At 42.8% G+C, this 20419-nt stretch overlaps 1 protein-coding gene across 2 annotated transcripts in view; it reads left to right on the forward strand.

Annotated features, from left to right (window-relative positions):
• Positions 1-20419, forward strand: part of LOC126354353 (aminopeptidase N-like) — a 143217-nt gene that overhangs the window by 43946 nt on the left and 78852 nt on the right. For both annotated transcript variants that reach the window (XM_050003929.1, XM_050003928.1), the window contains 4 exons: positions 4390-4701; positions 7762-7945; positions 18962-19094; positions 19585-19666. In XM_050003929.1, coding sequence (XP_049859886.1) covers positions 4390-4701; positions 7762-7945; positions 18962-19094; positions 19585-19666 — 711 coding nt within the window. The remainder of the gene's footprint in view (positions 1-4389; positions 4702-7761; positions 7946-18961; positions 19095-19584; positions 19667-20419) is intronic.

The following is a 20419-nucleotide window of genomic DNA, read 5'->3' on the forward strand; positions in this document are numbered from 1 at the left end:
GTCTTCCAAAGCCCTTTTAAATTCTGATTTCGATACTAGACCCCCTATCTCTTCCATATCGACTCCTGATTCTTCTATCACGCCATCAGACAAATCTTCCCCCTCATAGAAGGCTTCACTGTACTCTTCCCATCTATGACCTCTCTCCTCATTTAACAGTGGAAACCCCACTGCACTCTTAATGTTGCTTTTAATTTCGCTGAAGGTTGTTTTGACTTATATACATGCTAAATCAATCCTTCAGACAATCATTTACTTTTCGATTTCTTCACATTTTTCATGCACCCATTTCGCCTTAACTTCCCTACATTTCCTATTTATTTAAGTGTTAAGTGAGTTATATTTCTGTGTATCTGAATTTCCCCTAACGTTTTAGTACTTCCTTCTTTCATCGATCAGCTGAAGTATTTCTTCTGTTACCCATAGTTTCTTCGCAGTTTGTGCGCCTGCTTATCTGGGTAACGTGCTCACCTCCCATACAAGCGGGCCGGAGTTCGATTCCTGGAGGACTGGGTGTTGTGTTGTTCTCGTCATCATTTCATCCTCATCATTGGCGCGCAAGTCGCCCAATGTGGCGTCGATTGAAATAAGACTTGCACTTGGCGGCCGAACTTCCCCGGAGGGGACCTCCCGCCCAACGATGAGATACACTCTTTTAATTTTTCTGATTCGCAATTATCTTCCTTGTACCTATGCTTTTCTTTCTAGCTTCTGTGATTACCCTTTTCAGAGATATCCATTGCTCTTCGTTGAAATGCCTACTGAGCTATTCCTGTATTCCTCTCAGTACTTCCGTACCCGACTTCTTTCCACAATGATTTTTCCTGACTAGTGTCTTAAATTTCAGCTTACTCATCATCATTACTAACGTGTGACATGAGGCTACATCTGCTCCTGGGTAAGCCTTACAATCCAATATCTTATTTTGGAATCTCTGACTGCCCATTATGTAATCTAATTGAAATCTTCCCTATCTCCCAACCTATTTCAAGGTATACGTCCTCTTCTTGTGATTCTTAAACAGAGTATTCGCTATTACTAGCTGAAATTTGTTGCAGAACTCAGTCTTTTCGACTCTCAGTCCTACTACCAATTCCATATTCACCCGTAAAACTTTCTTCCACTCTTTCCCCTATAACCGTAATCCCTTCCCTCATGTCATAAATTTTCATCTCCGTTTACGCACTGAATTGCCCATTCACTGTCCACAAACACTTTTTCTATGTCTTCACCTTCTGCTTGCGACATCAGCAGGTATGCCCAAAATGTTGTTGTCTGTGTTGGTTTGCTATCTGTTCTGGTGAGAACAACCCTATCACTGAACTGTTCACAGTAAATCTCTCTCTGCTCTACATTCCTATTCGTAACGCAGCCTACTCCTGTTATACCATTTTCTGCTGTTGTTGAGATTACCCTATACTTATCTACCGAGAGAGGTGGCGCAGTGGTTAGCACACTGGACTCGCATTCGGGAGGACGACGGTTCAACCCGTCTCGAGCCATCCTGATTTAGGTTTTCCGTGATTTCCCTAAATCGTTTCAGGCAAATGCCGGGATGGTTCCTTTGAAAGGGCACGGCCGATTTCCTTCCCCACCCTTCCCTAACCCGAGCTTGCGCTCCGTTTCTAATGGCCTCGTTGTCGACGGGACGTTAAACACTAACCTCCTCCTCCCTGCTCCTCCTATAATCTGACCAGAAATCCTTGTCTTCATTCTATTTCACTTCACTCATCCCCACTAGTTCTAGATTTAGCCCTAGCATTTCCGTTTTCAGATTTCCTAGTTTCCCTATCATGTTCAAAGTTCTGACGTTGCACGATGATTATTCAATCTTTTTCTCATGGTCACCTCCCCTTTGACCGTCCCCTCCCGGAAATCCGAATGGGGGCCTAGTCTGGAATCTTTCGCCAGTGGAGAGATCATAATGACACTGATTGAGTTACAGAACACATGTCCTATGGATACACATTATGCAGTGGCTTTCATCAATGTAGTGGTTTCCGTTACCTTCTGCGTCCTCATGTTGTTGACGACAGTTTCCCACCTTGAGGGCAAGAGAGTGCCCTGGGTCTCTGTCTGCTCCTCCCTCCACTTTGACAAGGCCGTCGGCAGAACTAGGATGACTTTTTATGCCGGAAGTCTTTGGCTGCCGTTGCTGATGATTTTATTCAAAACTTAAGCACGGGAGAGGTTGAAAACAGGGACGCTGGAGTTTCTGATTACTAGTCAAAGACACAGCACCCGTTTTCTCGGCATTTGGTCTGGGTGGACCACACATGAAACCCTTCAAGTTCATCGTTGAATACTTCACTCAGTTTGTTTATTGCAGAGTGGAGCCAGCCGCCTGACAGAACACGCTGAGCTACCGTACTGGCTCTCCACACCACGGGTCCTGTTGCATCTACGGAACCGCTACCTTTACCGTGGAGGCATGTAAGGCAGCCCACTACGGCATGGTCCGTGGTTCGTGGGTTGCATAGTTCATCGAAGTTTTCCACCTAAAGCACTGCCCATTAAAATTACTACACCACGAAGTTGACGTGCTACAGACGCGAAATTTAACCGACAGGAAGAAGATGCTGTGATTTGCAAATGATTGGCTTTTCAGGGCATTCAAATAAGGCTCGCGCCGGTGGCGCCATCTACAACGTGCTGACATGAAGAAAGTTTCCAACCGATTTCTCATACACAAACAACAGTTGACCGGCATTACCTGGTGAAACATTGTTGTGATGCCTCGTGTAAGGAGGAGAAATGCGTACCATCACGTTTCCGACTTTGATAACGGTCGACTTGTAACCTATCTCGATTGCGGTTTATCGTATCGCGACATTGCTGCTCGCGTTGGTCGAGATCCAATAATTGTTAGCAGAATATGGAATCGGTGGGTTCAGGAGGGTAATACGGAACGCCGTGCTAGATCCCAGCGGCCTCGTATCACTATCAGTCGAGATGACAGGCATCTTATCCGCATGGCTATAACGGATCGTGCTGCCACGTCTCGATCCCTGAGTCAACAGATGGGGACGTTTGCAAGACAACAACCATCTGCACGAACAGTTCGACGACGTTTTGCAGCAGCATGGACTATCAGCTCGGAGAAAATGGCTGCGGTTACCCATGACGCTGCTTCACAGACAGGAGCGCCTGCGATGGTGTACTCAACGACGAACCTGTGTGCACTAATGGCAAAACGTAATTTTTTCGGATGAATCCAGGTTCTGTTTACAGAATCATGATGGCCACATCCGTGTTTGGTGACATCGCGGTGAACTCACATTGGAAGCGTGTATTCGTCATCGCCATACTGTCCTACCACCCGGCGGGATGGTATGGGGTGCCATTGGTTACACGTCTCGGTCTCTTCTTCTTCTTCGCATTGACGGCACAATGAACAGTGGACGTTACATTTGATATGTGTTACGACCCGCGGCTCTACCCTTCTTTCGATCCCTGCGAAACCCTGAATTTCAGCAGGATAATGCACGACCGCATATTGCAGGTCCTGTACGGGCCTTTCTGGACACAGAAAATGTTCGACTGCTGCCCTGGCGAGCACATTCTCCAAATCTCTACCAATTGAAGACGTCTGGTCAATGATGGCCGAGCAACTGGCTCGTCACAATACGCCAGTCACTACTCTTGATGAACTGTGGTTTCTTTTTGACGTTGCATGGTCAGCTGTACCTGTACATGCCATCCAAGCTCTGTTTGACTCAATGCCCAGGCGTATCAAGCCCGTTATTACGGCGAGAGGTTGTTGTTCTGGGTACCGATTTCTCGGAATCTATGCACCCAAATAGCGTGTAATGTAATCGCATGTCAGTTCTAGTAAAATATATTTGTCCATTGAATACCCGTTTATCAACTACATTTCTTCTTGGTGTAGCAATTTTAATGGCCAGTAGTGTATTAATCGTTGCTTTATACGATAGCCTTTTATGTAATTCCTTTGAAATTTAGTTCTTGGAGCCCTTTACGTTTTCAGACTAATTGTACCAGTTATGTAAAGAGTAACAACTTTAGAATACTTCTCCCTCTTTAAAAAATTTCTTTCGGCGCCTATTAGAATGGAACTTGTAGCCGTCGGCGGTCGCACGGCGTCAGGCGTGAGACTGTACTGTATCCGTCGGCGGCCTCGTGGCATTCAGTGTGTTCAGGGAGATTAATACGTATTGATTAAAATTATTCATCAGTACATTAATTTCCGGAACATCTTACTGGCTTTTACTACCTAACCAGCAAACTTGCGTTTGGATGTGTGTTTCAGCACCAAGTTGTGCGTTGCCGCCTGCTGCAAGTATTCAAAGGCGGAGTCGAGTTACAGCTGGGTGGCGGCTGATGCTTGAGATGGTACGTGCCGCACTGTAGCTTTCTGTCCTGTCACAGGGACGAGGAGGACGGCCGCCGCACCATGTTCTTCGCGGAGACGCCGCTGATGAGCGCCTTCCTGCTGGCGTGGGTCATCTCTGACTTCGTGGGCGTCCACTCGCCGCTGGAGCAAAACACGACTGTCTGGACGACCATGGAGACCGAGTCGCAGGCTGAGTACGCCAGTTCGGTAGCTCCCTGGACGGTCGCCTCGATGGCGGGGCTTGTCAACGTGCCGTACAACCACGGCTACCTCAGCAAGCTGGACCACGTCGCCCTGCCGGAATTGGGCCCCGGTGCCATGGAAAACTGGGGTCTCATCACGTACAAGTAATTAATCAAATCATTGCCTTGAATGCTACGTTCCTCCGTGAGACTAACAAACTATTTCAAAATTATACGGGGTGAACATTCATAAAACCGACAAACTGCAGCGACAGATCCCTGACTGGAAATGGAGGAAAAAAGGTCCTATGAACGTTGGTCCGGATATAAGCGGTGTGCCGGAACACAGTACAGAGCTGCGTCACATCCACAGCACAATAGATGTTCAAAGTGGTCTCCAGGGGATTGCAGGTGACAGGAATAGTAGCTGTTGTCATGCAAAATAGGCATAATCGTACTTTGGCTTGCACCATGTTGACGGGCCGCTTGCCTGGAGCTGTACTAGGGTTCGTTTCAGCAGGCTGTAGAACCCGGTCCTGCAGGTCCGGTTACGCATAGTCCGCCGCCTCCATGCACCTTTGTCTGTCTGATCGAACAGTCTCAGCAAGCTTTGGAATCCGATCCTGCAAATCCGGTTACTCACATTCCGCCGACTCCCTTACATCTTAGTCTGTCTGATAGCACGAACAGCCAAAAAGTGCTTGAAATGTTGTGTAACGGTATTTGTTTATGTATAGCCGCGCTGCCTCTCGACTGTTTCCATCTGCTTGGTCGCACACAAACACAAGCACGGCTTTTTCCCGACATGAATACCGCACCATTCTGCTGCTCATAGTAAGCTGCTTCAATAACACAGCCTGCAACACAAAGGAACAAGTGACAAGTGGTCAAAGGAACTATTATTCGTCAGCGTCATCTACCGTGGCAACGATCCATTTCCAGATGCATGTTCATAGGACCTTTTTCTTCCATTTCAAGTCAGGAATCCGTCCCTGCGGTTTTATTAATCTTCGCCCTTATAACTGGAGTTCTCAGATCAAATACGGCGCAAGGAAAAGAGACAGTCGCTCTCCCTTACAGTTCAACTTTACATTGACGAAGTAAAAGAAAGTGGGAGTGCAGAGGTATCAATGACGAGATTCGCTAATGATACAGCTATCAGTAAAGCTGTTAAAGAACTAGAGCACTTGCTGAACGCAATGATCAGTCTAATGACAATAATTATATGGAAATGGAAGAAAAAAGAAACTAATGAGGGAAGGACGAAATAATATTAGAGACACACTTTACAACAAAATCTGGGACCCCCTAACAGACAAGGTTATTCTGTTACCCGGGAAGCAAACCATCGTATGGAAAAACCAGGAGGATAAAAACGGCGGGCTTACACAGGTGAAGAGATCGTTGCTTGCTAAAAAACAGTTGTGCTGGTATCAAATGTAGACTTTAATTTAGAGAGCCTTTAGCAATCATTACTAATACATTACTCTACAAAAACCAGCTGAGTCCTCTAACTGGGGAGGTATCAATAATAGTGTCCCACAGGGTTCAGTCTTGGATCACTTATTGTTCTTAATATAAATTCAAGACTTGCCACTCTATATTCATTAAGACGCAAAGTTAGTTCTTTTTGCTGTGATAAAGTATAGTAATCACACCCAAGAAGCAAGTATCAGCTGAGGAAATTGCAAATAATGTCTTTCAGAAAATTATTAAGTGGTTCTCTACAAATGGACTGTCACTAAATTTTGGGAAAACACTGTTTATACAATTCTGTACAGTAAATGGCATAAAACCATTGATAAATATAGACTATGAACAGAATTCATTTGCTAAGGTAGAATACTCAAAATTTCTGGGTGTGTGCATTGATGAGAAATTGAATTGGAAGAAACACATCGATGATCTGCTGTAACGGCTAGGTTCAGCTACTTATGCTATTAGGGTTACTGCAAATTTTGGTGATAAACGTATCAGTAAATTAGCCTACTACGCCTATTTTCATTGACTGCTTTCATATGGCATCATATTTTGAGGCAGTTCGTCATCAAGAGAGAAAGTATTCATTGCACAAAAGCGTGTAATCAGAATAATAGCTGGAGCCCACCTAAGATCGCCTTGCTTTATTTAAGGAACTTATTTATTTAAGGAACTTGACATATTCGCAATACCTTCACAATACATATATTCACTTATGAAATTTATCATTAATAACCCATCTCAATTCAAAAATAACAGCGAAGTGCACAGTTACAACACTAAAAGAAAGGATGATATTCACTATTCTGGATTAAATCTCAGTTTGGCACAGAAAGTGGTGCATTATGCTGTCACAAAAACTATGGTCATTTGCCAAATAGTATTAAAAGTCTGACGCCGGCCGTTGTGGCCGAGCGGTTCTAGGTGCTTCAGTCCGGAACTGCTCTGCTGCTACCGTCGCAGGTTCGAATCCTGCCCCGGTCATGGGTGTGTGTAGGTTAGTTAGGTTTAAGTAGTCTAGGGGACTGATAACCTCAGATGTTAAGTCCCATCGTGGTCAGTGCCATTTAAGCCAAAAGTCTGACATATAGCCAACCAACATTTAAAACCAAATTAAAAGAATTTCTGAATGACAACTCCTTCTACTCAATAGATGAATTTTTAGATATGAAGTAGCAACTGTAAAAAATAAATAAATAAATAAAAATAAATAATTAATTAATTAATTTGTCTAAAGAAAACTTATGTTAAAGTGACACGTTCCACATCATTACGAAATGTCGTATTCATGATCTATGGAACATGGATTAATGTGTGTATGTATGTATGTATGTAAACGCTGTAAATACTACTTAATGTTCCAGTGTGTGTGTAAATTATAATTTTCTGACACCTGCCTTCTAATACACCCCCGTCCTTCATCTGCGTATGCTGTAACATCACACAGAGATAGTTCTGAGATATTAGTAACCATATATTATTCGAACACGTTTTAAGCGACAAGCCTTTAGACGTTAAACTCCATAGCCCTTGGAGCAACGGACTGTGTTCTAGCTAACACTTCTCTCCCTAGTTGAAATGATTTATTGTTAGGTTTGTAACCATCTCACAATCGTTGGTCCGTTAACCGCTAACCATATAAAAACACTCGACGCTATAAAGTAGCTGTTTCCTGTGAAATGAAAGGAACCTAAACAGTTTTAAGAGAGGGTAGCGTGTTCTGAAATGTGTGTGTTCTTTGTGAAGGCAATCACGTCTGTTGGCCCTGGAGAACTACACGTCGGAATCAGTCAAGGAGCAAGTAGTGACGATCATTCAGCACGAGGTGTCCCACCAGTGGTTCGGCAACCTCGTCAGCCCCAACTGGTGGTCCGTGCTATGGCTCAGCGAAGGATTCGCCACATTCTTCGAGAACTTCGCCGCTGCAGTGGTGAGTCCGCATATAATGCTATTTTTGTAGGTGCTTACAAAAACGGACACTGTAAAAATTCGTCCATATTTTCGGCTGATATTTAAGTAATAAATTTCGCTTGACGACAGTACCTTAATTTTATGCCATTTTTTCAGAAAGAAAATCGAAGTACATTAAAGTAGCACTGCGAATTTTCGAACTAACTAGTTAAGTCTTGCAGTAAGATTATCAGTCCATTTCAAATAATGATACGTCATTTGAAATGTAGAGGAATGTCGTTTAATAAACGGTCCGCCTATTTTAATATTGCATAGAAAGATAACAACTTATATGCACGACAGAATGACTGTTGTCAACTCAGGGCTCAAATGAGATTGTGTAATATGCATAGCTGCTCAGATTCTCACGCACTGTACGCAAAACAACTAACGTTTTAACCGAAGTACAATACACAAACTTGCTAATGCACAAATACAACAGTACACTGAAATATAAAAAATAAATCAGTTTTCTAAGTAAACGAGCATCCTATCAATCAACGAATCCACAGCTTCCATCGACATACTTATCTTTTTCCTGTACTTTTATTCAAAGGTGTAAATCTACGTCTTCTTTCGATGTTTACGGTTATATTACAGTTGTGTTATAAGTGAATACCGACAGAAACATTCCACAACGTGAGTTTATTTTGCATTTGCAGCTAAATAAGAAGAAACGAATGATACACGCATTACTTCAGTTTCCAAGACACCTGACAAATCACCAGAAACATCTAGTGTCGGCTAAGTGTTTCTTTTTAGTCGTTTTATGCAGTTCATGTATACAGAAAACACTGTAACTCCCAGGTAGGTGATTCGTTATCGGTTTCTAACTTCAAAAGTAAGAGTCCTGATTGTAATATAGGCCTATAGATAAAACAACCACAAACATCACAAAATTGTCTGACTTGCGGCTGTCTTACCTGTATATTATTTACAAAGGTGCTATGCCCCAAGAAGGCATACCTGTGTGTGCTAAATGTTTATGCGCAAACAAATGATCACTCTTCTGAAGGTTTTCCTGGTTTAACTAGAAACTCACTGCCCATGGCAATAACGTGTTTTTTCTGACTACACCAACCCAACACTATTTAGTTTGTTATGAACGCTATGACAAACGGCTTAAGTGTTCACAGTTAGTATGCCTGCAGACAATAGAAGTAATAGAAAATAAATAAGAAGAAAAAAAGTAAGAAAAAAGGTGTGTCACTCAGTCTATGTACTGACGGAAGATTGCCACAAAACATTAAACTGTCGCATCTTGGATGCGAAGCTGACTAGTTCTTGTACTTCGCAAGGTGTTGTGTGTGCGACGTTATGAAAGTAAATGACCTACAAATTTTATTTAGTCGTTTCACACTCTCATCTAAGCTGTCATCCAAATAATAAAGTTTTTTTTTTTTTGTTTTTGTTTTTGTTTTTTTTTTTTTGAGTCATCAGTATTCTGACTGGTTCCCTCTTCTGCGCCAGCCTCTTCATCTCAGTGTAGCTTTTGCAACTTTAGACCTCAGTTATTTGCTGGATGTATTCCTATCGCTGTCTTCCTCTATAGTTTCTGTCCTCTACAGCTACCTCTAGTACCATGGCAGTCATCATTGCCCGCCGTTAGACCGCACGACTTTCCGAGCGGGAAGGAGCGGTCCCCGGCACGAATACGCACGGCGGATATGTGTTGGGGTCCGGTAGGCCGGCCAGTCTGTGGATGGTTTTTAGGCGGTTTTCCAACTACCTCGGCGAATGCGGGCTGGTCCCCCTTATTCCGGCTCAGCTGCACTATGTCGGCGATTGCTGCGCAAACAAGTTCTCCATGTACGCGTACACCACCATTACTCTACCACGCAAACATAGGGATTATACTCGTCTGCCGTAAGATGTTCCCGGGGGGTCCACCGGGGGCCGAAGCGCACAATAACCCGGGGTTCGGTGTGGGGCGGCGGAGGGGTGAAGTGGACTGCGGTAGTCGTTGTGGGGTTGTGGACCACTGCGGCTGCGGCGGGGACGGAGCCTCTCCGTCGTTTCTAGGTCCCCGGTTAACATAACATAACATTGCAGCCATTCCCTGGTGTCTTAACAGATGTCCTATCATTCTGTCCCTTTACCTTCTCAGTGTATTCCACATTTTTCTTTCCTTTCCGATTCTGAGCAGAACCTTCTCATACCTTACCTTATTAGTCCACCTAATTTTCAACATTCGTCTCTAGCACCACATCTAATATGCTTCAATTCTCTCCTATTCCGTGTTTTCCCACAATCCATTTTTCGCTACCATACACTGCTGTCCTCAAAATGCACATTCTCAAAATTTTCTTCCTCAAATTGAGGCCTCTGTTTGATACTAGTAGACACCTCTTGGCCAGGAAAGTCCCTTTTTGCCATTGCTATTCTGCTTTTTATGTCCCCTTTGCTCCGTTCGTCATGTGTTATTTTGCTGTCTAGGTAGTAGAATTCCTTAACTTCATGACCCTCAATCCTGGTGTTACGTTTCTCGCTGTTCTCATTTCTGCTACTTCTCATTACTTTCGTCTTTCTTCGATTTACACTCAATCCATATTCTGTACCCATTAGAATGTGAATTCCATTCAGCAAATCATCTAATTCTTCTTCACTTTCATTCATGACAGCAAGTCATCAGCAAATCGTATCATCGATATCCTGTCACCTCGAATTTTCTATTGAACCTTTCCTTTATTTCCGTCATAGCTTCTTCGATGTGCACATTGGACAGTACACTACATCCCTGTCTTACACCCTTTTCAATGCGAGCACATCGTTCTTGGTCGTCCACTCTTATTATTCCCTCTTGGCTCTTGTAAATATTGTATATTACACGTCTCTCCCTGTAGCTTACCCATATTTTTCTCACAATATCCAACATCTTGCACCATTTCACATTGTTGAGCGCTTCTTCCAGGTCGACCCGAATCATTTGAGTATGTTGACTTTTCTTTAGTCTGTTATCAACGTCAGAATTGCCTCTCTACTTGCTTTACCTTCCGTAAGGACAAACTGATCGTCTTTTAATACATCCTCAATTTTCTTTTCCATTCTTATGTATATTATTCTTGTCAGCAACTTGGATGCTTGAACTGTTAAGCTGATTGTGCGACAATTCTCGCACTTGTCAGCTCTTGAAGTCTTCGGAATTGTGTGGATGATATTTTTCCGAAAGTCAGACAGTATGTCGCCAGACTCATACATTCTGCACACCAACATGAATAGTCGTTTCGTTGCCACTTCCCACAATGATTCTAGAAATTCTAATGGACTGTTATCTATCCCTTCTCTCTTAACTCATCTTAAGTCCTCCAAAGTTCAAAATGCTCTGAGCACTATGGGACTTAACTACTGTGGTCATCAGTCCCCTAGAACTTAGAACTACTTAAACCTAACTAACCTAAGGACATCACACACATCCATGCCCGAGGCAGGATTCGAACCTGCGACCGTATCAGTCGCGCGGTTCCGGACTGCGCGCCTAGAACCGCTAGACCACTGCAGCCGGCTCCAAAGTTCTTTTAAATTGTTATTCTAAAACTAGATCCCCTATCTCAACTAAATCGACTGCTGTTTATTCTTCTATCACATCAGACAAATCTTCCCTCTTGTAGAGGGCTTCAGCGTACTCTTTCCACCTATCCGCTCCCTCCTCTGCACTTAACAATGGAATTCCCATTGCACTCTTAATGTTACCACACTTGCTTTTAATTTCACCGAAGGTTGTTTTAACATCCGGTATGCCGAGTCAGTCCTTCCGACAATCATTCCTTTTTCGATTTCCTCACATTTTTCCCGCAGCCATTTCGTCTTAGCTTCCTTGCACTTCCTATTTATTTCGTTCCTCAGCGACTTGTATATCTGTATTTCTCTGAATATTTTTGTACTTCCTTCATTCATCGATCAACTGAAGTATTCCTTTTGTTACCAATGGTTTCTTTGCAGTTACCTTTTTTGTGCCTATGTTTTTCTTTCCAATTTCTGTGATTGCCACTTTTAGATATGTCCATTCCTCTTTAGCTGTACTGCCTGCTGAATTATTCCTTATTGTTGTATCTGTAGCCTTAGAGAACTTCAAGCGCATCTCTTCATTCCTTAGTACTTCTGTAGCCCACTTCTTTGCTTATTGAATCTTCCTAACTAATCTCTTAAACTTCCACTTATTCTTCATCACTATTACATTGTTATTTGAGGCTATATCTGCTCCTGCGCACGCTTTACAATCCAGTATCTGATTTCGGAATCTCTGTCTGACCATGATGTAATCTAACTGAAATCTTCCCGTATCACCCGGCCTTATCCAAATATATCTCTTCCCCTTGTGATTTTTGAACAGAACGTCCACTATTACTAGCTGAAATTTATTATAGAATTCAATTAGTCTTTCTCCTGTCTCGTTACTTGTCCAAAGCCCATATTGTCCAGTAACCTTCTACTCCTTTCCCAAAAACTGCATTCAAGTCCCCAAAGAGTATTAGATTTTCATTTTCCTTTACGTTCTGAATTACCCTTTCAATATCTTCATATACTTTCTCTATCTCCTGATCTTCAGTTTTTGACGGCGTCATGTATACCTGAACTATGGTTGTCGGTGATGGTTTTCTGTCGATTCTGATAAGAATAACGCTATCATTGAACTGTTCACAGTAAGACACTGTCTGCCCTACCTTCATTATAATAACGAATCCTACTCCCGTTATGCCATTTTCTGCCACCTTTCAAATCATCCTATACTCACCTGGCCAAAAATCCTTGTGTTCTTTCCATATGACTTCACTGACCCCTATTATATCTAAATTGAGGCTTTGCAATTCCCTTTTCAGACTTTCTAGTTTCCCAACACGTTCAAGCTTCTGACAATCCACGGCGCGACTCGTACAACGTTATCGTTTAGTTGGTAATTCAGTCTTTGCTTCATTGTCCCCCCCCCCCCAAACCCCCCCCCCCAACCCCCCGCCTTTGAAGTCTCCTCCTGACGATCCGAAGGGGAACTATTCCGGAATCTTTTGCCAATAGAGAGATCATCATGACACTTTTTAATTACAGGAGATATGTCCTGTGGATACACGTTATGTGTCTTTAATGCAGTGGTTTCCATTGCCTTCTGCATTCTCATGCCGTTGATCATCGCTGATTCTTCCGCCTCTAAAGGCAGTTTACAACCCCTGGACCTCTGTCCGCTTCTCCACCCTCTTTGACAAAAGGGTGACTACTCATGTCGCAAATCTTCAGCCACCGATGCTGATATTAATCAAAGTTTTGGCGTTGGCAGGTTCGAACCCAGTACCGAGGAAGTTGCCATTATTAATCAAAGAAGCTACCCATAGACCACAGACCCCTAGACTAATCCTGAATTTATGAATTAGATTATAAGTCCCTTGGCAAACAAATATTACTTTAGACATGACCATAGATCACGTCTGTTCATATACGTTGCTTGACAAAAATCGTGAATCTTCCAGAAGGCGCGGAGGAAACGAAATGAAACTTCACCACTTGAAAGGGCATGCGATGTTATTTCAGTGATTACAAAATCGACGCAAGCTTACGAAGAATTTGGCGATATGAGCCCACTTCTTAGCACGACGCTGCACCCCCTCTGGTCTGGATGCTTGCAATGATTTGGTTGAGAGGGCTGTCGTAAGGCCGTTGTATCCTCCCCTGAGCCAATCTGGTCGCCAACTATTGTAACTCGTCCCTGACAAGGTGGATGCTGCCACTGGAACAGGGTTGGCATCCGGGCTGGGTTCCACACATTTTCTATCGGGGACAGATCTGGGTATGTTGCTAGCCTCTAGAGTAACTCAGCATGAAGCATACTGTTCATAGAGACACTGTCCTGCTAAAAAAGGAAACCACTATATCGTCGCATGACAGTTAACACATGGGAACATTAGGATGTCCGTGACATACCGTTGTGCCGCCAGTCATCCTAAATCGTACCCGATGGCCCCTAACACATGATGACGCCAGGAGTAACACCGCTGTGACTTCCACCACGTTGGAAGAAGAGGCTTCATCCCAGATCGACGCCAGACTCATCAAGGTCATCTGGGATAGCGCAGAACAGCGATTCATCGCTGAATGCAATTTGAAAACATTCATCAGCAGTCCGTGTTCCTCGCCACAGAGCAACTCCAGACGCAGCCGTTAACAGGAGCCTACGCAAGGGACGATAGTTTCTGCTGCTAGTCTCCGACCAATGGTGCGGAATGACTCATACCGATGCAGTGAGTCCATTACGTGGTCTCAGATGGCAGGCGCAGATGTGAAGGGCGTAAGATGTGCCTGGTGCGCAATACGGCGATCCCCCCGTTTGGCGGTAAGACGCGATCGACGAGAACCTTGAATACGAGTATGCTTCACCTCGCGTTCGCATGCAGTCCAACAGTGGGCCTCTGTCAGATCCGAACACGTCACCAATCTGGGTGCTGCGCGACTCAACATTCAAAGGAGTCCCACAGTGAAGCCCCTTTCAAGCACTGGAATGTGCTGATACGCTCTCATCTACATCTACATCTACGTGATTACTCTGCTATCCACAATAAAGTGCCTGGCAGAGGGTTCAATGAACCATCTTGAAGCTGTCTCTCTACCGTTCCACTCTCGAACGGCACGCTGGAAAAGCGAGCACTTAAATTTTTCTGTGCGAGCCCTGATTTCTCTTATTTTATCTTGATGATCATGTCTCCCTATGTAGGTGGGTGCCAACGGAATGTTTTCGCAATCGGAGGACAAAATTGGTGATTGAAATTTCATGAGAAGATACCGTGGCAACGAAAAACGCCTTCGCTTTAATGATAGCCACTCCAATTCAAGTATCATGTCTGTGGCACTATCTCCCCTACTTCGCGATAATACAAAACGAGCTGCCCTTCTTTGTACTTTTTCGATGTCATCCGTCTGTCCCTCGTGATGCGGATCCCACACCGCACAGCAATACTCCAGAATAGGGCGGACAAGCGTGGTGTTTGCAGTCTCTTTGGTAGAGGTGTTGCACCTTCTAAGTGTTCTGCCAATGAATCGCAGTCTTTGGTTTGCTCTACCCACAACATTATCTACGTGATCGTTCCAATTTAGGGTATTTGTAATTGTAATCCCTAAGTATTTAGTTGAATTTACAACCTTCCGATTAGTGTGACTTATAGCGTAATCGAAATTTAGTGGATTTCTTTTAGTACTCATGTGAAAAACTTCTCACTTTTCTGTATTCAGGGTCAATTGCCACTTTTCTCATCATACAGATATCTTATCTAAAGCATTTTGCAGTTAGTTTTGGTCATCTGATGACTTGACAGGACGGTAAATGACAGCATAATCTGCAAACAATCGAAGACGGTTACTGAGATTGTCTCCTATGTCGTTAATATAAATCAGCGAGAATAGAGGGCCTACGACACACCTTGGCGAACGCCGGATATTATTTCTGTTTTACTCGATGACTTTCCGTCTATTACTACGAACTGTGACCTTTCTGACAGGAAATCACGAATCTAGTCGCACAACTGAGGTGATATTCCATAGGCACGCAGTTGGTTAGAAGACGCTTGTGAGGAACGGTGTCGAAAGCCTTCTGGAAATCAAAAAATATGGAATCAATTTGACTTCCTCTATCGGTAGCACTCATTACTTCATGAGTATAAAGGACTAGTTGTGTTTCGCAAGAACGATATTTTCTGAATCCGTGCTGTCTACGTGTCTATAAATCGTTCTCTTCGAGGTACTTCACAATGTTCAAATACAGTATATGTTCCAAAATCCTACTGCAAATCGACCTTAGTGATACGGACCTGTAATCCAGCAGATTGCTCCTACTTCCCTTTTTGGATATTGGTTTGACTTGAGCATTTTCCAGTCCTTAGGTATGGATCTTTCTGTGAGCGAGCGGTCGTATATAATTGCTAAATACGGAGCTATTGTACCAGCATACTCTGAGAGGAACCCGACTCGTATACAATCTGGACCCGAAGTCTCGCTTTTATTAAGTGATTTAAGCTGCTTTGCGACACCGAGGGTATCTATTTCTATGTTTCTCTTCTTGGCAGTTGTTCTTGATTGGAATTCATGAATGTTTACTTCGTCTTCTTTGGTGAAGGAGTGTTGTTCATAGTGATCATTTAACATCTGACACTGTTCACGCCTCTTATACACCCTACCACGACTGGAAACAAATATAAACATCAGCAGCACTAGAACTGAAACGCTTAATCATTTGCATTTGCGATGGTGTATACACGTACGAAGATACATTGAAATCCAGTAATGTCTTTTGGGTGCTTCATATTGTTTCGCAAGCAGTGTAGTTTAAATTAAACGTTACAATGTCTTTGAAAGTCTAGTGATTACGTTATTTAGTCTACTTTGTTATGAAACAAAGCTTCCTTGAAAATACTGCTCAGAAACATTGGATGATCATTTGAGATATCCTGACACATCTTACAGAATATTGTTACCATTGCGATTTGAGTTGCAGGTTAACAGTAGTATAATGGATAAGTGTTCGACACTAACTTTCGCTTAATTACTACAATATGTTGTGCAGAGTGAACGGTACGACGATGCTATTTCACGTTATAATGAGACGTATTCAGAGAAGACTGCTAGTCTTCCGCTACCAACTAGATTTAGAAATTACTATCGTTTGTTGCTAATATCCCTTAGTTACACGGGACAAAATTCAGATTCAATGTAACGAATATGGCACGTAACCACAGGACAAAAAACATGTCCAAACTGCCCACAGCGTCTTCGAGAAAATGGCTTCTGTTCACAACGGCTGAACTATTAGAATCAGGATGACGGTAATTCACCACGAAATTGGTCAAAGGAATGTCGACGGTAAAGGCAGGCCGAATATGCTGTGTTCTGATCTCTAATGGGTCGAAATCGTAATTACTACGTTCTTTCCTGGCGTATTCGGATAGATATATTTGAATTAAATATTACGTCTCAGGGCAATCTTTAGGCTGTGGTTGAAGCATTTTCTACCATTCCGTATCTTCCAGCCGCTTTAATCCAACACGATATGCACCTCTGTGGTTCATTGAAAAGTAGGAGAAATGTGTTACAGTTTGATGCTTAGCCGGTAGATCATTATCGGCGAATTTCAAATATCTGGGAGTCGAGATCAAGTGAAACACATAGCTGTTGCCCGTCGCGAAAGTTAACTCTCCAGTGCAAAGGTCAAAATTTTATACCGTTGTATCTAAGCTTTATTTATCTACTTCTACCTGCACCTACTTCTACCTACATACCAAAAAAAATAGTTAGACCTGTTCTGGAAATTACGTATTTATTTATCTTCGTCTTTTGTTACAGAATATCTCTTATAGTGATTGCTTCATGCTTGTAATGCTGTCCCAACTAGCTATCAGCAGGGCAGTCCATAAAGGAGGAGAGGGCAGGGTGAGGCTCCAGCCATAACCCCCCTCCCCTCCACCCCCCCCCCCCCCCCCTTCCTGCAACACATCCACCTTTGTTATGGGACAGTGAGACTAGAATTCAAGTGATCCATGTTGACATTGATCCGGGCTAGTTTATACGAACACTCGCGAATCGTTACCCTGTTACGCAAGTTTGCTAGGAAGTGCCGATACAAACCAGCTTACACTAACAAATGTTCAACCACTCCGCCGCATTGCCAAAAGCTTGAACGTAAATGTTGGCAACTCCTCTTCCGTTGGTGTATTCGTCACCATGTGCATGAGATAACATCTACTGTTGTTTCATGTTACTTTTTATTGCGAAATGTACTTCCCAGAAGGCATTGGATACCATGATCTGAGAAATAACGGTGTCTTTATCCAACATTTCACTAAAACCCAACGTTTCTTAGTTGTAGTGATATGATTTCCAACTTCCACGTTCAAAGTTCCGTCTCTTGTTATTGTTGTTTCAACAAGGAAAAAGGCGCGAAGCCAGTGAACATGTTCTTAGAATCTTATTGCACTGCACTGCACTGTGCCTTTTTTATGAAAGATACACAATTCCCAAGTCTACCTTTAGAGTTTCACCCTCTTCTGTGCTAAGACACCATTTCACATGGGTTAAGGAACCGCTAGTAGAATTTCTCTGCCCTGAGTTGCTGTCTGGTTTTATTAACACGAATCGAGTTCCAAACAGTAGATGGGATTAGTCATGATTAGTCCCCGCTAATTTTGGGGTCCACATGGCCTTTGGGATACCAATGTTTATCGGAACGGAACTGAGTTGTGATTCAGAAATATAAGTCTCAAGCCATGGGTCACTTTTATTCCTAATACCCGTTATCTGTAATGGTCACCACACAGTGGTCTAGGCTTTGCTCCAGTACTCACACCTTTCCAAACCACGCTTCTTACTTCAGACGTAGTCAAAATGCCTTCTGATGTTGTTCTCGTCTGAACTGCCAACCCCGTCGTGAATTTAAAATTGTACGTGTAAATTCTACCGTCGTTTATTTTAGCAACTAAATAAAATTTCAATGTGTTTTAATTATAAGTATCGAAAACATGTACCACTACCCGGTGTATACACGTATACAAATTTATACAAGGACAATAGTGCACCAGAAGTAAAGTACAACTGTCTTTCTAGTCCCCGCCAAGATTTCTGAGTGTCTGAGAAATGTCAGTTCTTTAAAACTTATAACATGTTATTACCGCATCAAACTGTGCCAATTGCAAAGTTGTAGATTCTTAGTTAAAGGACCTAGAATGCCTAGCAAAATGCCAAGCTTGTTAACAGTGAAAAGGGAAGTGTCTAAAATATCAAGGAGTCTGCAGTTTTCTGCTCTCCTGTTTGCTAGCGCCTTTTAAGAATTGGGCATGTCTAGAAAATCACTATCCAAGTATTTATGACTTCTGTTACGCATTACATTTACTCAGTCGTTAATCAACGGAGGAGGTTTCTCTTCACACTGAGTCTAAACTAGGATATTTGCAAATATACAATTGGGGCCTAAATATGTCATCAACGCTGCCCTTGTTCTTGCTTTACTTGTGCCACTCCGTTCTCTTTCCAGGTGGAGCCCACCTGGCGCCTGGACGAAGTGTTTGTGGTCTCAACATCGCTGAGGCCGGGCATGGTCTACGACGAGATAGCTGAGGCTCCACCTCTCACCAGTGAAAACTATGACAGCAATATCTATTACAAAGGTCTTTACCACTAAATTTGTCACCTTAGTGTTACCTCACGATTCATATCCATAAGAACACTCCACACGTCCTCCATAATTTTTGGTTGCACTAGTTCCGCACTCTAGCTGCATTTCGCAATGACGGTATCACGTCCAAGACATCTAAAAGGGTTTCCTGTTACTGACAAACGACATTCCCTTCTTTCATAATAACTTCTAAATGTGATTTATTATGTTTACTGAAGATACCAGTTGCATAATAGTTAGTACCAAGTTAACCGTAAATTCATATTTTCTTCATGCTCGTTGTCCTTTACGTAGTTTTTTTCTGTTTGGTCGCTTCTTTCTTCTAAAAAGTGCATCCGAAAGATTGTACTATACTGACATTTTTACCTACATGTGCTACTTCTGCTACAATTTTCAAACTTGTATTAGCGCCATTAAACTATTACTAACCCGGTTATGCATTTTCTCGCGACCAGAATATGTAAATCTTTTGTTTGTAACAGGTGGTTCCGTCATCCGGATGATGCAGCAATTTATCGGCAGCGAGGTGTTCTACGATGGTCTCCACAATTATCTAGTCGAAAAGTACGTACTCAGTGTCATCATACACAAATATATCGCATATAGGTAGAGAGCACTTGACAACCACGAGAAATTACGACTTCCATTTGAAACAAGTTGTGTAATAAAAGACACATTAATTTAATTCTGATGACTACTTCATAGCAAAATTTTCTTTTTGTTAATCAAGGACGTCTCAATAAATAGCAGCCGAGTCAAACCAGATGGGTATATCAAAGAACAGCACATTGCGGCGCATTATGGTTCTTCCTAAATTTTAGAAAATAAGGTAATATTTATTAACGTCGACTATATTACCCCGGCAGTCAGACCCGATACATGAATGACTAATGTTTGTGGATCAACTGTGTCGAAGAAATTTCCGTGCACCGTCGCATACAAATCCTGAAAAAAAAACTGTTCATTGATAACCGTTGCAAATACTTCTAAATTATAATGACACGCTTGCTGAGTGTGATGAATCGTACGACCAGTCGGGCTTAACTGACTCATTAAATTTAAATTTTACCGTGTCGCATCGAAGAAATTGGGGCACAGTTAATTACTCTAAGTCCTTTTAACTTTAAGAATATGGAGCCTAGTAACGTTAAAAAGTTGAACAACAAGTCCTTCCGAAAGTTCAAATCCTTAATTTAGCGCTCCTCGCTACAAATACTAAGCAATGTAGCTAAACTGTCGCTCAAACCAACACCGCTCCCTCGAGCAAACGCCTCTCATTCAGTAGCTCACCCCACGTTCGTGTATTGCAATTTAAAC

This window comes from Schistocerca gregaria, chromosome 3 (assembly GCF_023897955.1).
Source record: "Schistocerca gregaria isolate iqSchGreg1 chromosome 3, iqSchGreg1.2, whole genome shotgun sequence".
In the NCBI taxonomy this organism is placed as follows: domain Eukaryota; kingdom Metazoa; phylum Arthropoda; class Insecta; order Orthoptera; family Acrididae; genus Schistocerca; species Schistocerca gregaria.